The sequence below is a fragment of the Oreochromis aureus genome, linkage group 5 (genome assembly GCF_013358895.1).
Source record: "Oreochromis aureus strain Israel breed Guangdong linkage group 5, ZZ_aureus, whole genome shotgun sequence".
Lineage (NCBI taxonomy): Eukaryota > Metazoa > Chordata > Actinopteri > Cichliformes > Cichlidae > Oreochromis > Oreochromis aureus.
The window spans coordinates 34,112,115-34,129,534 of NC_052946.1; the positions used below are offsets into that span (position 1 = coordinate 34,112,115).

The following is a 17,420-nucleotide window of genomic DNA, read 5'->3' on the forward strand; positions in this document are numbered from 1 at the left end:
TGCAAGTGTGATGGTTATTTTGTACACGTACATTACAATAACTTACAACACACAACTCATTATTTTTGTAAGTATATTTCTTCTGAATCTAATTGAATAATTGTTTTTTTAATGTTGTCTTCCACTTGAATTGATCTCTTCATCATGCTGGGTTTATTGTTGCCCTTTGCAAGCTGAAATTCCCCAAACAAATCTGTCTCCAACAGTTTTGTCAGAGTGCTGTCTTCATTTACTTTTAGCAAAGTGACCTAAATTATGTAAGAACTGATGTCTTTATAAACACACACAGAAGATACATGAAAGAGAACAAGAACTCTCTGTTACAAAACTGCATATGCTGGGTATGTTGATGGGTGTTGACACAGAGAATGTCCCAGAATACAGCAGATGGTATGTAAGATGGCTCTTGGCAACATCATTTAACACGATGATGCCTACTCCATTATGTAACAGCTGAAACAGTGAGTGAACTACCAAGTTTTAGCACTGTTTCACTATGCTGTTTGTACTTTTGAGAATGTGTTGCTTTCTTTCAACTGTATGTTGTAGAATAGAATAGAATAGAATAGGATAGAATAGAATTAGAATTCAACTTTATTGTCATTGCACATGTCACAAGTACAAGGCAACGAAATGCGGTTTGCATCCATCCAGAAAGTGCTTTAGCAATAGATATATTACGAAATATATAATATAGCAATATATATATGTATATATATATATATATATATATATATATATATAAAAAATGGGTCTATTATAGAGAGGGTACAAAACATGGGTCTATTATGGGTATGTTACAATGTACACTGTATGAAGGTATGTTATGAATATGCTATAACTATAAGTATGTACAGGCTGTAGTGAGTGTACAAGCTATGTACAGGCTATGAACAGGATATAAATATGAAAACTATACAGAAATATGAAACTATACAAGTTATAAACTGTTATTGTATTGTACAGAATGACTGTATATACAGCATTTACAGTGTGAATGTAGGATGCGAGTATTACTTGAAACTGTGGTTAAAAGGCCTTTCAAAAAACATAAGAATCACAAAATATACAATGGAGAGCACAAAAATAACAATTTGAATTCATTGCATAATTTTACATTAGTACTTGTATGAAGCATCCACTCTTACATTACGTAATATGCAACAATTAAATGACTAACACAGTTCCTCAAAGTTTCATATTTAGTTGTTTAGTTTAATAGACAGAACAAACTGTACTAAAATAAGAAATGAGCATGTATTTAAAATAGGTTTTCTTCCACCCCAAAGAATAATGTTAATAGTACCCACCACACCACTGTATGTGCATGCCATAAGCCATTACTTAACATTGTGACTTAGAAACTGCTGTCTGCTAATTGTTCTGTTACATAATATTAATTACTGTTTATTTAAAAGTTGAACTTTTATATTATAAGCATATGGTACTTTTTTATTTCTACTTGAGTTATCTACTATATGTTATTAATAGTTATCAAGGTGACACTTCTAAATATAAGAACGAGAAATGATATGGAACTGTTTGAATCTATTACATAAGTAAAGTGTCTGCCTGAATTACATGGGTGGTGCCTTGGCGAATGTGCTAGAATACTGCATGCGTACACGCTGTTACCTCTAAACAAATTATGGCCTCTCTTTGTTGTTATTTTAATGTCCTAAAATTTTTAACCTTTCTTGCAGGATAAAGTCCAAAACTGGTCTTTGGTCTTAGGCTTGCATTTAAAGTGAAATGTGACATAAAAATACTTCAATTTTCATATGAGATATTCACATTTGCATTATGTAATAAGCAGTAGAGGAATAACTAGTGCAGTAATGTATCAACAATTAGGCATTTAATTTACAGTCAGCAATAAATTGCAGTGCAATAATAATGAGGTGCAGCAGGCTCACACTTTTCCTCATGTCATTCGTGGCATTGTGCATAATACTGAAGAGTTTTCAGTTAAATTACCTGTAAAGATATTTTTCTCCTTATATCTTTTTTACAGTGTGTTTTTCAGCAGGTGGATCGGTTTCAAATAACATTAGAGTTTTACTACACTTCGGTATTTTTTGATTATTTACTTATTTTCTTTTTTCCATTTTTTTGTTTTGTTTTTAGTGTAGTTTTCATCGCGTTAAAGTTTACTTCAGATTTTGTTGGATTTAAGCAGATATCCTGACTGTGTTGAAAAAAAAAAAACTAAGAGTAAAGACACGTCCTGTACAATTGTATATACTTTCAGTAACCACACAATAGTATATTGTTATACTGTTTTATGATATTTTAGAGCTTTACCCCTCAGTGTTAGTTTCATCTCACTTAGCTGCGCTTCTGCACACGTAGGAACCTTCAATATAACTCGGCTACAGGGTGCGTTTTTAATGTGACACAGCATTCTGCACTGTTGTGTCCCACCTGTATCTGTTTCCCCTCGGCTCCGTTGAAAGTCATGGCAGGTCCTGATCTGATAAGAACTCTTCTGTATACCGTCAATAATCTTCTACAGCAGGAGAAATACAAAGCGGCGTTGGCAGTTTTGAAGGGATTCAGGAACGGCGCTGTGTGAGTTCAGAGTTCACCCTGCGAGCTTAACTACGCTATTTACTTATTTGCACTTATTCTGCTAAAGCTGCTATCAGCTGGACTATTGCACTTGTGCCTTTAGCTGTTGTTCTCTGTCATGGCAGAGAGCCAGCCTGGTAACTTGGCCGTGGATTTAGCAGCAGTTGAGGATAATAATAATAAGTGGGGATTTTTAGCCGTTAGCGAAGCACTTATATAACACTCTGTTTATTTCTCAGATATGGGGCCAAAATCAGAGCACCACATGCCCTGGTTATGACATTTCTATTTAGAAGTGGCAGGTAAGGCATAAACCTCAAGCTTATATAAAAAAACCAAAACCAAAAAAAAAAAAAACCCAAACAAACCCTGTGCTACACTTCGCGTGCCTCTGAAGTGTTAAAACATCCCGTTTTCCTCCTGTGTTCTAGTTTAAAGGACAAGTTCAAAGCCATTTTGAAGGCCACATACACCCACTCCAGAAACCTGGCGTGCTTTGTGTTCACGTACAAAGGACTGCAAGCTTTGCAGCAGAAACTTCAAGGAAAGAGTTTACAGTCTCACTCATTTCTGGCTGCCTGTGTTGGTGGATGGTTAGTGTTTGGCGATAACAACAACATTAACAGTCAGGTAGGACAAACTGCAGCCTGTGGGTGTCAAACTTGCCTGTTGTCATGCATCTGTCTGTGTTCCTATTATACAACTCTTTACTTTCTACTCTAGATCAACATGTACCTGCTGTCCAGGATCCTGTTCGCCCTGTCTCGGCTGGCTGTAGAGAAAGGATTCATCCCACAGCCTAAGCATGACCCTTTCCCACTCTTTGCCACGCTAGTTTGGGGTATCGTCTTGTGGTTGTTTGAGTATTACCCACATACTCTCCAGCCATCACTGCAGTCCTCCATGAACTACCTCTATCATGACAGCAACGTTTGGCATGACATCTCAGACTTCCTAGTTTACAATAAGCCAAGGACTGCTGCCCAAAACTGAAGGTTTATTGTTTTATTTTTTGTAAAAGAATCCTTTTTTAATCACTATTCTGAATATGATTGAATTTTGACTTTTTAAATGTTTGACACTGAAGTTTGTATTTGAATGTCCTCTAATTCTTTTCTGTTTGTCAGTATTAACCAAGTTTCTAGCTAAAGAGCTGAACCATTATGCAGTACTTCTTATGATTTTGTGTTCATATTTTATCTGATTGTACAGATTGTTGGAGTTTCTCATTTTCCAGAGCTATGTTACTAAATGTAGCTGCCGTATAATTGAAGAATTAATAAACAACTAAATTAAATTTCTGTTATCTCTTGTAAACCTGTAGCTACACATTGACATATTTGTGTTACCTTAAGTTGTCAGCTGATTTATTTAAAAAAATAAAACATTCTTTAACATTCATTCAGTAACAAAGCAATGGCAGCTGTTATTTTCAAGTTATATATGAACTGTTAATGTTCTTTCTGCAATGCATTCTGCAAGTTTGAATGATGAAGCATAATGACGCACATTTTTTTTTTTTTTTTTTTTAATGAAATAATGATTTCCTCATACTGCTGGATCTTATGCCTGAACTCCTCCCAGCAATTCATGCAGAAGAAATACTGGATTTGCATGTTACAGATTTTGTTAGTTTGTCTTAGTGACTCAAGGTGTGCCATTATTATATAATATGTAATGTAGAGTGAAATCTTCAAAGGGTTAATCATCACTTTTTGATTGCATCATTTTGTTGAACAATAGCATATTCTTCAACAACGTTGCGTAGGTTTTATGGTTTTATTCACAAAATTGGTCCAATGTGGCCAGTTTCAAGAAAAAACAAGTTTCAGTGGCATCATTAGTTGGTTGAATTAAGTAGGTGCATTCCCTACTGTATACTTTTAAAATCTTTCTACAGTCTGTTATTTGAATTGAAATATTACTTACTTTAAAAATGCTATAAATGTAATGTATACATTTACTAGAAGAATCCATCCATTCTTAACTGCTTGGACAATTCAGGGTCACAGGGGTGTTGGAGCCTAACCCAACTGTTACATAGAGAGAGACCCGCACCCAGGGCAGCCTATGACAGGTCTATCACATAGAGACAGTCATTCACACACACTTTTGGGCATGTTGTACATGCATGCACTGGGAGAACATGCAAACTCCACACAGAACACCCCCAGGTTGCCAGGGAGTTCAGCTAGAACTGTCAGCTCACTGATGATAATAATACTTGTGCTTATGCATTCCTTATGAAATTACATCCTAGTGTCAAACTTACAGAATCACTTTTGATGCAAAATTCAAATGAGAAGTGACACTGACATGGATGATGACTTTCAATGTTTCAATTTAATGTTACTTTATGCTCTCCATTGGTAAATAACACTAACGATATATAAAATAAAAAATAAAAAACACCTTTAATTTGGCCTCGACAGTCCAGGCTTTACAGCATCAGAATTTTACTTACCCATTGGTGGTAATAATACTGTACATATTATTATAACACCATAAAAGGGCTGTTCTGAACAAATGTGCTTATTTCTATAATTTAGATAATACTATCTGTTAAAAGTAAATATAGGCTAAATACACTTACACCATACTCCATGAACAGTCCTTCTGTGTAGACAAAAAAAGATTATATATGTGCTGCGACTAAAAGGCACCGGTGTTACTTGTTAAATGTCAAATGTTAAAAAATAAAATATCAAACAACTTCAACTAAAAACACTGTTATTGATGTAAAATAATGCAGAAGAGTACTGTTCACTCTTACACTAACACTTTTCAACAAATGGCTTATGTTATGATTTGAGCAAGAAAAGTATAAACCAGGCAGATATGAAACATAGAAAGCAACAGTTAAAATTCGTGAGAGTGAGTCAGTACTCATTCTCCAAAAATGCTTCCCACCCAAGATATTGTGCATGCTTGTAATTATAAGTGGGTGAGAGCTCCTTCACTAAAAAAAGATTTGCGCAATGATGATGCTAGTTTCATTAAGAGGCAAACCAGTGTGAACAATAACCAGTTTCAAATAGCTAACCTCCCACACTTCTATTCTGGGGAAAAACTCCATATCCTTGTGCAACAATCTATTTGCAGTGGATTAATCAAAGAGTTCCAAAAGCTAAGGAATGTTCATGTAAAGAGATCAAGTGACGGGGGGGGGGAAGCTGTGCATGAGTGTGTATGAGCATATAAAAACTGTACTTTCCAATGTAATGTTGTACTGTAATGGCCAATTTTGTCTTCATAGTTTAGCTTTGTTACTCCTTTATGGATAGCTGCTCTAACCTTTTGCCTTACAGACTTGAGAGAGATGTGTAATTAATAAAAACCACGTCTTTCATTTGAAAACGTCTGTGAAGGTTCTCAGTCATCCAGGTCATCGTAGTCTAAGGAGCTTGGAAAGAAAAGCGTCTGGACTTATTTAAGTTTCCTTGAAGACGTTTCACCTCTCATCCGAGAAGCTTCTTCAGTTCTAAGGGTCAAATGGTGGAGAGTCCCAGATTTAAACCCAGTGGGAGTTTCCCCCCAAAGAGGGACAAAGGACCCCCTGATGATCCTCTACCTAATCACATGAGCCAAGGTGTGAAAGGGGGTGTGGGTCCCAATCAGCCAGGGTTTCGGGTGAGCTCATTGTTAAACCTGGCCCCACCCTATCATGTGATTTCCTGAGGTCAGATGGCCCAGGATGTGAGTGGGCGTTAAGGCGTCTGGGAAGGGATCTCAAAACTGGATTATAGATGGCAGACAACTGGTGTCGTAAACCACCGCCTCTGTTCAAAGATGGTCGCTCACAGTGGATGTAAATGGCTTCTTTCACTCCTCTTTCAAACCATCTGTCCTCTCTGTCCAAAATGTGAACGTTGGCATCCTCGAAAGAGTGACCTTTGTCCTTTAGATGCAGATGAACTGCTGAGTCTTGTCCCGTGGAGGTGGCTCTTCTATGTTGTGCCATGCGCTTGTGAAGTGGCTGTTTGGTCTCTCCCTTAGAACTGAAGAAGCTTCTCGGATGAGAGGTGAAACGTCTTCAAGCAACTTAAAGAAGTCCAGACGCTTTTCTTTCCAAGCTCCTTAGACATTCATTTGAAAACCTTACTCTTAGCCACCCTAACTGGAAAGCGTTGTTATTTGTTGTTGTCCATTTTTCTCCTGCCCCTTAAGTCTAATCTCTCTTTTTTTAGTGTTCAGGTCAGATAAAATAATTACAGAGGGTGATTTTAATATTCATGTAGTCTCATTGCATTTGGCATCATTTTAAATGTCTTCATTTTGCATTAAGAAAAGAAAAGAAGAAAAGGCTTTTGTCAGTTGTCATTTGTCCCTCTGGGGAAATTTGATTGCAGTGGAGATCATGATATTTCTATACACCAATATGGAACAAAATACAAAACAGTTTAGATCTTTTTTTTGTGAGCAAGTGGGGGGCAATAGTGCCATGCGGATGGCAAGAGTTGAAAAGAGGAGGCAAAAAAGAAGATGCCACTTTCTAAAATAGGAAACGCAGTTCCTAACAACTTATTGGTCATTGTTACCATGATGATTTACCTAAACAAATCATGTAGGGGCTTGCTAAAGCAGTGTCATCTGTATGCGTGAAAAAATGTCTGTTGGGAAAAAGTAGCTTTCACAGGAGTAGGTATACAGAATAAACAATTTTAGAGATAAAACAAAACCCAGAGGGAAGTCTGTGAAAGTGGTCTATTTGTCTGAAAATAGACTCCAACTCTGGTCTCATGTGTTATCCCGCTAAGAAACCCAATAATCCATAAAGTCAAACAAGAAAGATGAAAAAAAATTGTTTCCAGTTTATCTGCTAAAATTTTCTTAAAAAATTATATTAAAAGAAACACACTCCTCATTGGTCCTCTAGTTTTATTGCTTATACTAAGTTATATATTTTTGAAGGGAAGTCATCTACGAGACAAAGAGAAAGTACTCTTTCATCAGCCATTTTTTAATCTTTCACAGTGGTTCACTGAGGGTTTATCATAACTTGTCCACCAGGTTACATTTATTTACAGCATAAACCAGTATTTCTTGTAAATTTGATCATATGGTTTATAAAAATGTTAAAAAAAAAAAAAATTCTATCCACACGCAACCCTGTTGTGCATCATACGAATAATAATAGCTGACTTAAGCATAAAACATGCTGTTTCTTATTGTCCACCCAGTTACTGTTTCCCACAGTAACAGGGTGGACACACAGTACTAGGTGGATTGGTATGCATATTTTTGTGACTCTTTTTAATGTATTCAAAGCATGAAAGCGTGTGGGAGTTTAATTTATTTTTTAGAATAGATGGACATTTTTTGCAGTGGATTCATAGAAGATAAAATCTTTCATAGTTTAGTATCTCATCTCCAAACATGTCAGGAGGCTGCCCATGTAAAAGACGACTATGAAAACCACCAGAAACTGTGTTGAACTGATATATATATATATATGTATATATATATATATATGAATTAAAATATAAATATTTATATAAAAATATTTTAATATTTAATGATAATTTTAATATTTAATAATAAATATTTTATATCTTTTAAGCTATGTATATTATAAATATTTTAAACATTTTAAAGCTGTTGAGATAATTAAAATAAGCAAGTGTTTTGCAACAAACTGTTATTATTGATATTGATATTTTACTATAAAATATAAAGGTGGTAATAGTGAAAAGGATAATACATCATACAGAGGGCGTGGACAGACTGGTCTTTCAGAAACTGGTGCTCAAACTGATGGACAACTATCTCTGGGATTTACAGAGAATTTTCTAAAAAGACAGAATATCTAGTGAGCTGCAGCTCTCAGGGTGAAAATCACTTGTTCCAACCAAAGTATGCAAAAGAACATCAGGATCAGAATCAAATATTGTTCCAACCAAAGTATGCAAAAGAATTATCAGTTACAGTGCTCCATTATATTGAACATGTTAAAACAGACATTACACAAACTAAGAATAAACACAGTAATATAGACAGACAATACACAAACTAAGAATAGCACAATATATACATGCATATATATATACATAAAAGTCACTTATTAATAAATAGCTGAAAAGGGAAGAACATGTCCAAAAAGGGTGTAGCTATTGCAGTATACAGTGTGTTAAGTGGATGAGTTGTACAGAGAGATGGCCACAGGCAGGAATGATTTCTGTGCCGTTCAGTGGTGCTCTTCGGTAATCTCAGTCTCTCACTGAACGTGCTCCTGTGACTGACCAGCATGTCATGGAGTGGGTGAGAGGTGTTATCCAACATTGTCTTTATCTTGGACAACATCCGCCTCTGCAACATCAGTGATTGCACAGTATATTGAACATGTTAATGCAGATGGGCTACAGCAGCAGAAGACCACAAAAGCCATCCCTGTCACCTAAATCAGGAAACTGAATATACAGTTCACATGAGCTCATCAAAAACTGGACAACAGATGACTGGAAAAATGTTGCCTGGTCATTTGGATGGCAGGGCCAGTATTTGGGTTAAACACAATAAAACCAAGAAATGATCCTGCCTTGTATCAAAGTGTCAGGCTGCTGCAGCTCTGGGGGATATTTTCTTGGCACATTTTAGACTCCTTAGTACCAGTTTAGCATTGTTTAAATGCACGACCTATCCGAGTATTGTTGCTAACCATGTTCTTATCTTTATGACAATATTGTGCCCATTTTCAGCTGGCTGCTTCCAGCAGGATAATGTGCCATGTCACAAAACTGAAATAATTTCAAACAGCTTTTTGAACATCCAACTCAACCTTATAGTCAACAAAATAAATAGTTAGTACCACCTCATACTGTATATGCAGAACTTTGTAATATAGTATTAGTCACATATTCAAATAGTGGGTGCATCAAACTAGCCGTTAACAAGTGTCATTCATTCAAAATTGTCAGAAAAAAGCCTTTCTGCAAATAAACTTAGAACACAATGTAAACAATAATATTTGGATAACAGACCTATATGTAAAACAAAATCTAGGACTTGGGTAATAGAATCACCCTTCAGTTGAATCCTGTGTCATAACATGACGTCTGAATGCAGATTCTATTGTGTGGAATATCAAAGTTTGTGGTCTGTGCGACAGATATTAATCATTGAAAATCAGGTTTGCTAGCATCTGTTAACACTGAAAAGTACTGTTCTTGCCCCAGGCCTTGGTGTTCTAGCTGTTGTATTGTCACACATTTCAAGACACACCCATTAAACTGACGCAATTCCTCTATCTGCACATGGGTGGGTCTGATTGCTCACACAATCAGACTGCTTTGTACATGAAACTCTCCAAATGTAATGCAGGGAGGGGAGGATTGTCCAAATTTGTCACTTTTGTTTTGTTTCGCATGACTCTAGGGCCTTGGTAACAATTCAAGAAAGTCAAATTGCGTTCTCCCCGCCTTCTGAAATGCTTAAGAAGGGTTGGGCAAAATACTTATATAGCTTTAGTGGGCGATAGTGGAGTCATACAACGTTGCTGTGAGAAAGAGAGACTAACAGATGGAAGGTGAGATTTCATCTTCAGAAATGCAAACTCTTTCACTCTTTTCTGTTCCTTACTATTCATTACTATTCATTTGTTATACAGAGCAAATTCACTCTTGATGAAGACTTTGATTATGATTTGATTATTACTATGATTACTGCTGTGCGTGATTGCCTTTTACTGTTACAGACAATGTATGATGTTGACAGTCTCTAATGTTTTTTTTTTTTTCCTCAACTTGCAGACTTGAGGATAAAATATGTTGACCTGGAACAATCAGAAAACCTTGAGAGTCATAGGACGAATGGCTTCAGGAACACCAAATCTCTGGTGGTGCGGAGAGGAGCCCCATTTAAAGTCAGTGTTCAGCTGGAAGGGCGACCCTTCAGCCCTAAGATCGATACTCTGAGGGTGAAAGTCATGCTAGGTACTTTCCTGGATATATTGCTTGGATGCTTTTGTATACAAGTTGTCTAACCCACAATTGAAGGTTTTTGTTTGTGTTTCTAACTTCATTCCTCAATTTTCCCATCAGGTAACCTGTACGCAGTAATGCCTGTAACCTTCTCCAAGAGCTCTTCCAAGTCCAGCTGGAATGCCTATATTGACCCTGAGGAGTGGAACCCTCTGAAACCTTCTATCTACATCTGCTCTCCTGCCTCTGCCTCAGTCGGCTCCTACAGATTTCAGCTGTGTGTGCTTACTCAGGATGGCCAGAAAAGCTCTGCATATGGCAATTTCATCATGCTCTGCAACCCCTGGTGTTCTGGTAAGTGAAGCAAACTATCAGTACTGGAGAATCAGATTTATTTTGGTAGCTTGTTGCAGCAACCATATATGTATCAGAAATACATATATGGTTTGTGTGGCCTAACACACAAACCATATTGAAAATTACATTATTGTAAAATACATAATAAATTATTGATTACTTATTTTTAAGCGTCTGCTACATCTATGTGACTAACTGTGTATATAAAACCTGACATATAATTATGTTTCATAGTAAAATTCCGCCACTAAATTTATAAATAAAAAAGATCAACATAAGCGTGATAAAATCAGTCCGTGGACTGAATGATCTGTAAATCTCTCTGAAAATGTTGAATTGAACATGAATTGAAAATGTTAGTACACTGTGCGGTTCTAAATGCAGGATGTATTTCTTGCAGAGGATACAGTATACATCCCATTTGAGGATCAGAGAGAAGAATATATCCAGAGGGACTCTGGGTTGCTGTTTATGGGATCAGGGACAAACATTGTGGCAAGACCGTGGTCTTTTGATCAGGTAAGGAATTTGTAAACTGAACACTGAGAAACTAACCTAAACTAACCTAAACACTAAGCAACTCAAAAAAGAAAAAAAATGCATTACCAGATGTGCCTTTTAAATTAGGTATTATGTATGACTGTATTGTTTTATCAAATTGCATAAAGATCGTATTCTCTGTAGCACGGTTCTGAAAGATTCCCAGTGTTCACTTTCAGTTCACTTTAATAATTCTTCAAAACAATAGTTAAAATTAAATAAATGAGCAAATTTTGGAGGATCAATGAGATAAAACAGTATGTGTGCACATAGTAAAATCTTGACCTTAAATCTGACTTCAAACTACCTGGTTAACAGGACGTACTCAAATTTTCTCTTTTCCTTTTTCTGCCTGTAAAGTATGAGCCTGGTGTTCTGGAGGCATGCTTGAATTTGCTCCAAGTCAGCCCTCAGCACAAAAAGAACAGAAAAATGGACTACCTGAACCGAAACAACCCCGTGTACCTCAGCCGGGTTGTGTCTGCCATGGTGAGTGTCAACAGATTCTGTCTAGCAACACAAATTCAACATACTCTTCCTTTACAAAAAGTATAAATCACATTGGTTTTTGTTTACAATCCATTACAACATAAGCATCATTTCTACTTGTTAAACAAGCTTGAGCTTAACCTGGGACACTATGTTCTGCACATTGAAAGGAAGAAGAACAGCGCCTTCAATGTTTTGAACACTAAATGTCACATGCAGCAACACTGTAATTATTACTGTAAAACTGCCAGGGCAACATGGAAAATTATGGGATGCCCAAACCTGTTTTGGCATCTTTGGCACGTGCTGTGCAAACAGTGAAAACTATACTTATGTTGTGCTTTGTGTTTAGATCAACAGTGAGGATGACCGTGGGGTGCTGAAGGGGAACTGGACAGGCGACTTCAAACAAGGTGTCAGTCCCTCCATGTGGACTGGGAGTGGGGACATTTTGAGAAAGTGGAACCAGTCTGGTAACAGCCCAGTCAAGTATGGACAGTGCTGGGTTTTTGCAGCTGTCATGTGCACAGGTGCTTATATCTTCATATTTTAAAACCTTATAAAAGCAAGTTACTTAGATCATGTAATTTTGGTCTTTAATAATCAGTTGTTCTAAATGATGCTATCATAATAAAGTCTTTCATTCTTTTTTGAGTAATTTTTTCCATGACAGTGTTCAAATATTTTAACAGTCGTTTTTTTTAATCAATTGTGCTTTTATTACGTCTTTCAGTTATGAGAGTTCTTGGCATTCCTTGTCGTGTTATCACAAACTTCAACTCTGCTCATGACACTAATGGCAACCTGGTGATTGAGGAATACTACAGCGCAACAGGGCAGAAGTTAAACCGCACCAAAGACAGCATCTGGTCAGTTTTATTTTTTGCTTATAAACTGTATTATTTAACTACTTTAAAGACTTTAATGACATTTTAATGCTTAACATTATCTTTTGTTGGACTTTAACAGGAACTTCCATGTCTGGGTGGAGTGCTGGATGACTCGCCGGGATCTTGAATCTGGAATGGATGGCTGGCAAGTTCTTGACCCGACTCCTCAGCAGAGAAGTGGAGGTGTGTGCTAAAAAAAGTTCTTAAACTTTTGTCATCCACTCTTTAATTCTTTGTGAACTTCTTCAGAACTTTGTTTCTGCCATCATCACAGGAGTGTACTGCTGTGGCCCTGCACCAGTCAAAGCGATAAAGAACAAGCGTGTGGACCTGTTCTATGACGTCCCATTTGTCTACGCCAGTGTGAATGCTGATATCCATACAATCATCTTGGGCCAGGGTCAGGTGCTCGGGTTCAGCAAAGACACTGAGAGAGTTGGCTCCCTCATCTGCACTAAGGCTGTTGGCTTCCCCAGATTGCAAAAGATCACAGGAGATTACAAATACATCAAAAGTATGACCATAAAACTAGAATTCTGCTAATTGATTTGCACATTATGCAATTTAATAAAGTGATATATTGAAATAAAGTGATAAAGTGAAATAATAGCATTCTCACATACTCACATTTGTCTTTCTGTCTTTATAACACAGGCCCAACTTCAACACTTTCATCAAGAAGCTCTTCAAGTTCAGGCGACTCAACACTAAGAAGAGGTAATTTGTAGTTTTGAATGTATTCATCAGAGTTTATACTGAGTTGTTTAAAAACATATCTCTTCATGAGGACTTTTTCATTTTTATTCAGCAGGCTCATCTCAGGGAGTGTTAGTCTTCCTGACCCTGGACAAATCCCCCATTGTTGGGGAGCCTGTCAGCTTCAGCGTGAAAATCATGAACAAGCAGAATGTAGCCAAGATGTTGAAGGTTCACCTCAATGCCCAGGCAAAAGAATACAACCACAGCCCCTCAGACACCTTCTGGGAAAACCATGGTGTCCTACAACTGGCACCTATGGAAGGTACATTTACTTTTCTCATCTGCAACTAAAATATTCACCTTTGAAGGACTGTTGTTATTTTCAGAACTTAATCTATTTGGATTTGACCATTTATTTAACACAACCTAATTTCTGTGTCACTTCCTCTATCCAGTCAAGGTAGTGCAGCAGAAGATCCCCCTAGCACAGTATGAAGACGTGGTGGGAGATAACCTGATCAACCTTGCAGTTGTTGTGGAGGATATGGCCAGTCAGGAGAGAGTCCTGAGCTCAGAGGAGTTCAACATTGCCAGCCCACAGCTCATCATACAGGTACTTTACAAAAATTCTCAATATTTCCTCCTTAAAGTTTCTCACATACAGCCTTATTGCATCCATCAACTTAAACTTCTTTAAAAAAATAAATTAAACTTTATGTCTTTGAGCACAAATTCCAATGTTTTGATACCAAGTATAGGTTGCTACGTAATATTATAAGAAAGTATTTAAAGGGCATTCAGGATTTTCATATCTGATGTGATGATGCGGCACCAGCCGAGAAAAAATGCATCGGTGGTTTTGAAAATTTCTATAATTTTTCTCCTTTTTGAATGAAAATATAATCATATAGTTACAAGTATGAGTTGCAGACAGCAGATTTTATGTCATATTTATTACCTTAAAGTTATATAATGGAGAACTTGAGGAAATGTTCTGGGTTTACTAATGTGTTTGTCCTTCAGGTTGCAGATGAAAAGTCCATCATGCAACACAGTGAACAGACTGCCCTAGTGACCTTCATCAACCCATATTCTTACCCAGTCAGTGGAGTACTGACTGTAGCTGGGGCTGGGCTGCTTCAGGACAAAGTTCAGTTCAGGTAAGAACAACTTTCTTGTCTCATGGGCAATAATTAATAGACACCACAGGGACTGTAGAACTTCATACATGCCTGCTAATGACAGGAATTTTAAAATAGAGGAGTGCCACTGTGCAGTACAGAAAGGAACACTGTGTCTTTCTTGAGAGAATGTTGACTTGTCGCTGTGGTATGCTTGCATTGTTCTACGCATGTTTGTGTTCATGCCTGAATAGCAAGATAATCACTGAATGTTTTCATTGCTATATGAAAACCATGGCTAATAATCATTTCCGAGCAGTGAATGACTATTTAACACAGTTTGATTACAGGTGTGATGAGTTACACACAAAAGCATGTGCAAAGTGACAGGACATATATTCTAGTGTGCCACTGTCAGCCACTCTAAGTTACTGGAATAAATTTCAAAATTTTGCAAACATTTTTTTAAATAAGCTTTCTCCATTTTCCTGCAGGATGCCCCCACTGCCTCCAGGAGGAAGAGTGGATCAGCCAATCCCGTTCATGCCCAACATGGTGGGAAAAAAGATGCTGCAAGCCAGCCTGTGGCTCACAAACATGAATGTCACCATCAGAGGCTTTAAGATGGTCTCTGTCAACAGTGTTTAGCACCTGGAGCCATGTTTCCTATGCTGTAAATGATGAATGTAAATATTATTTATTTAGCTATTTATTTTTTTTTATTTATGTGTATATGTGCCATAAAAATTAACATTGATACCCAAAGATATAATTTTTTAAAATTTATTGTTGTACTTTTACCTTTATTTGAGAAATAAAATCATAAAATGTTCCATTCTGTCTCATTTCTTCCAAAAGCCACACAGTGTATGTGTGTATCAATGTGTTTATTCCTACCATTTTTGCTCTGAAGATGATCTTTCCCCATAAAGAAAGAAGATTCCTTTTAATTGTGTGCATCATAAACGTTATAATTCCTTTTTTTAGATTCATGTCATGTAGATTGTTTAGAATGCATCTATAGATTGAGCAACGGTGCAAAATGAGATGAAACTGAACTCACCTTTGCCCTCAGTGTAATTAATTTATCTTTATTAATCTACTTCAACTGTCTGTCAAAACAAGTTGGCAACAAAGCATTATATACAGATCATTGCTAAGCTGACAGGCAGTGTAATCGGCACATGCACAATCATACCAGTCCAACTATATTACAAACAGGTTGTTAGGTACTTAATGACAGTGAAGAAAACAATATACAACCCATAATTAAAGGCAAAGATTCATTCAAGCACCAGCCTATAATACAGCATCTTCAAGCCAACTCATCAAAACATTTTGAGCAGATTTTTGGTCTTTAACTGTGATTATTGTTTTATGCAGAGCTCCCAAACTATTACCGTACTGTATTGTAAAACTGAACCAGTAAATAGCTCACACTGTAAAGCTGAAATGCAGACTGTTTAATAGCCCCTACCTTTAAGAGAACGGTATTTAACATTTATTTAGATGATTAAAATCACAATTTCACAACTCGTTCACTCGTTTCTGTTCCTTAGTATTTGTTACTATTCATTTGTTATTCAGAGTAAATTTACTCTTGATGAAGATTTTATGATTAATTGCCTTTTACTGTTAAGGACAATGCATGATTTTGACAGTCTATAATGTTTTCTGGTTTTTTTTTTCAACTTTCAGACTTGAGTATAAAGCATGTTGACCTGGAACATTCAGAAAACCTTGAGAGTCATAGGACAAACGGCTTCAGAAACATCAAATCTCTGGTGGTGCAAAGAGGAGCCCCATTCAGAGTCAGTGTTTACCTGGAAGGGCGACCCTTCAACGCATTGACCGATAGTCCGAGGGTGAAAGTCATCCTGGATACATTAAAAGACATTCTTTCACTTTATCTCAATGAGTTCACTTATAAATAAATGAGCAAATTCTGTAGGATAAATGTTATTTATCAGAGATAAAACAGCTAAAAGAATCTGTGCACGTACTAAAATCTTGACCTTGAATCGGAATTCAAAGCACCTATTTAACAGAATGTACTCAAATGTTCTTGAATTGGGACACTGTGTTCTGCAGTTTGAAAAGACGAAGAGACACCTCCTTCAAAGTTCTGAACACAAAATGTCACATGCAGCAACACTGTGATTATCTATGGAATGCCCAAACCTGTTTTGTCATCTTTGGGACGTGATGTGCAAACAGTGGGGTGTGTGTGTGTGTCTGTGGGGGGGTCTTTTTAATGTATTCAAAGCCTGAAAGCATGTGTGGGAGTTTCATTCATAAAGTTTTTTTTAAATTAGATGAACATTTTTTTTCAGTGGAATCATTTGATATAACATCTTTCATATTTTATTATCTCAACCCCAAACATATCAGGCAGTGAGGCTGCCCATGTCAAAGAAGACTACGAAAACCATTAGAAAATGTGTTAAAGTGATAATTATGATAAATTCAAAATAAAATACTGTTGCATAATTTTATTTTTACCTTTTTCTATTATGCTATGTGTATTATAAATATAAGCATAAAAAATCTAAATGTATAAATACTATTAATTTTAAAACTGTTGAGATAATTAAAACAAGCAGGCATTTTGACATGAAATTATTGCTGATATTGATATTTTATTATTAAATAAAAAGGTGATAATAGTAAAAAGGATAATTCATCATCCAGACGGCGTGGGCAGACTGGTCTGAGAATTTCAGAAACTGCTGCTCGAACAGATGAACAACTATCTGTGGGATTTACAGAGAATTTTCTAAAAGGAGAAATTATCTACTGGGCTGCAGCTCTCAGGGTGAAAATCCCTTGTTGATGTC

The 17,420-nt window shown here is 36.6% G+C and overlaps 2 protein-coding genes across 3 annotated transcripts; both read left to right on the forward strand.

Moving 5' to 3' along the window:
- Positions 1 to 2,404: 2,404 nt before the first annotated feature.
- Positions 2,405 to 3,868, forward strand: pxmp4 (peroxisomal membrane protein 4). The gene is made up of 4 exons (XM_031748266.2): positions 2,405 to 2,571; positions 2,811 to 2,873; positions 3,003 to 3,201; positions 3,295 to 3,868. The coding sequence occupies exons 1-4, from the start codon at positions 2,459 to 2,461 to the stop codon at positions 3,562 to 3,564; spliced, it is 645 nt and encodes a 214-aa protein (XP_031604126.1). The 5' UTR covers positions 2,405 to 2,458; the 3' UTR covers positions 3,565 to 3,868.
- Positions 3,869 to 9,943: 6,075 nt separating this feature from the next.
- On the forward strand, positions 9,944 to 15,416 carry tgm5l (transglutaminase 5, like). 2 transcript variants are annotated; one of them, XM_039611958.1, is made up of 14 exons: positions 9,944 to 10,093; positions 10,317 to 10,499; positions 10,608 to 10,841; positions 11,245 to 11,363; positions 11,745 to 11,873; positions 12,226 to 12,403; positions 12,607 to 12,742; positions 12,843 to 12,946; positions 13,038 to 13,277; positions 13,418 to 13,480; positions 13,572 to 13,784; positions 13,918 to 14,075; positions 14,486 to 14,622; positions 15,078 to 15,416. In XM_039611958.1, the coding sequence occupies exons 1-14, from the start codon at positions 10,087 to 10,089 to the stop codon at positions 15,229 to 15,231; spliced, it is 2,055 nt and encodes a 684-aa protein (XP_039467892.1). In that variant the 5' UTR covers positions 9,944 to 10,086; the 3' UTR covers positions 15,232 to 15,416. The 2 variants fall into 2 exon arrangements, with proteins under 2 accessions (XP_039467892.1, XP_039467893.1); XM_039611959.1 differs by having other exon boundaries at positions 13,575 to 13,784.
- The last annotated feature ends 2,004 nt before the right edge of the window (positions 15,417 to 17,420 follow it).

Coding starts and splice junctions, on each gene's coding strand:
- tgm5l (XM_039611958.1), top strand. Junction 11,364..11,744: donor GACCGTGGTCTTTTGATCAG/GTAAGGAATTTG, acceptor CTGCCTGTAAAG/TATGAGCCTGGTGTTCTGGA. Junction 11,874..12,225: donor GCCGGGTTGTGTCTGCCATG/GTGAGTGTCAAC, acceptor CTTTGTGTTTAG/ATCAACAGTGAGGATGACCG.
- pxmp4 (XM_031748266.2), top strand. CDS start 2,459: ATGGCAGGTCCTGATCTGATAAGAACTCTTCTGTATACCGTCAATAAT. Junction 2,572..2,810: donor GGATTCAGGAACGGCGCTGT/GTGAGTTCAGAG, acceptor TTTATTTCTCAG/ATATGGGGCCAAAATCAGAG. Junction 3,202..3,294: donor ACAACAACATTAACAGTCAG/GTAGGACAAACT, acceptor TTTCTACTCTAG/ATCAACATGTACCTGCTGTC.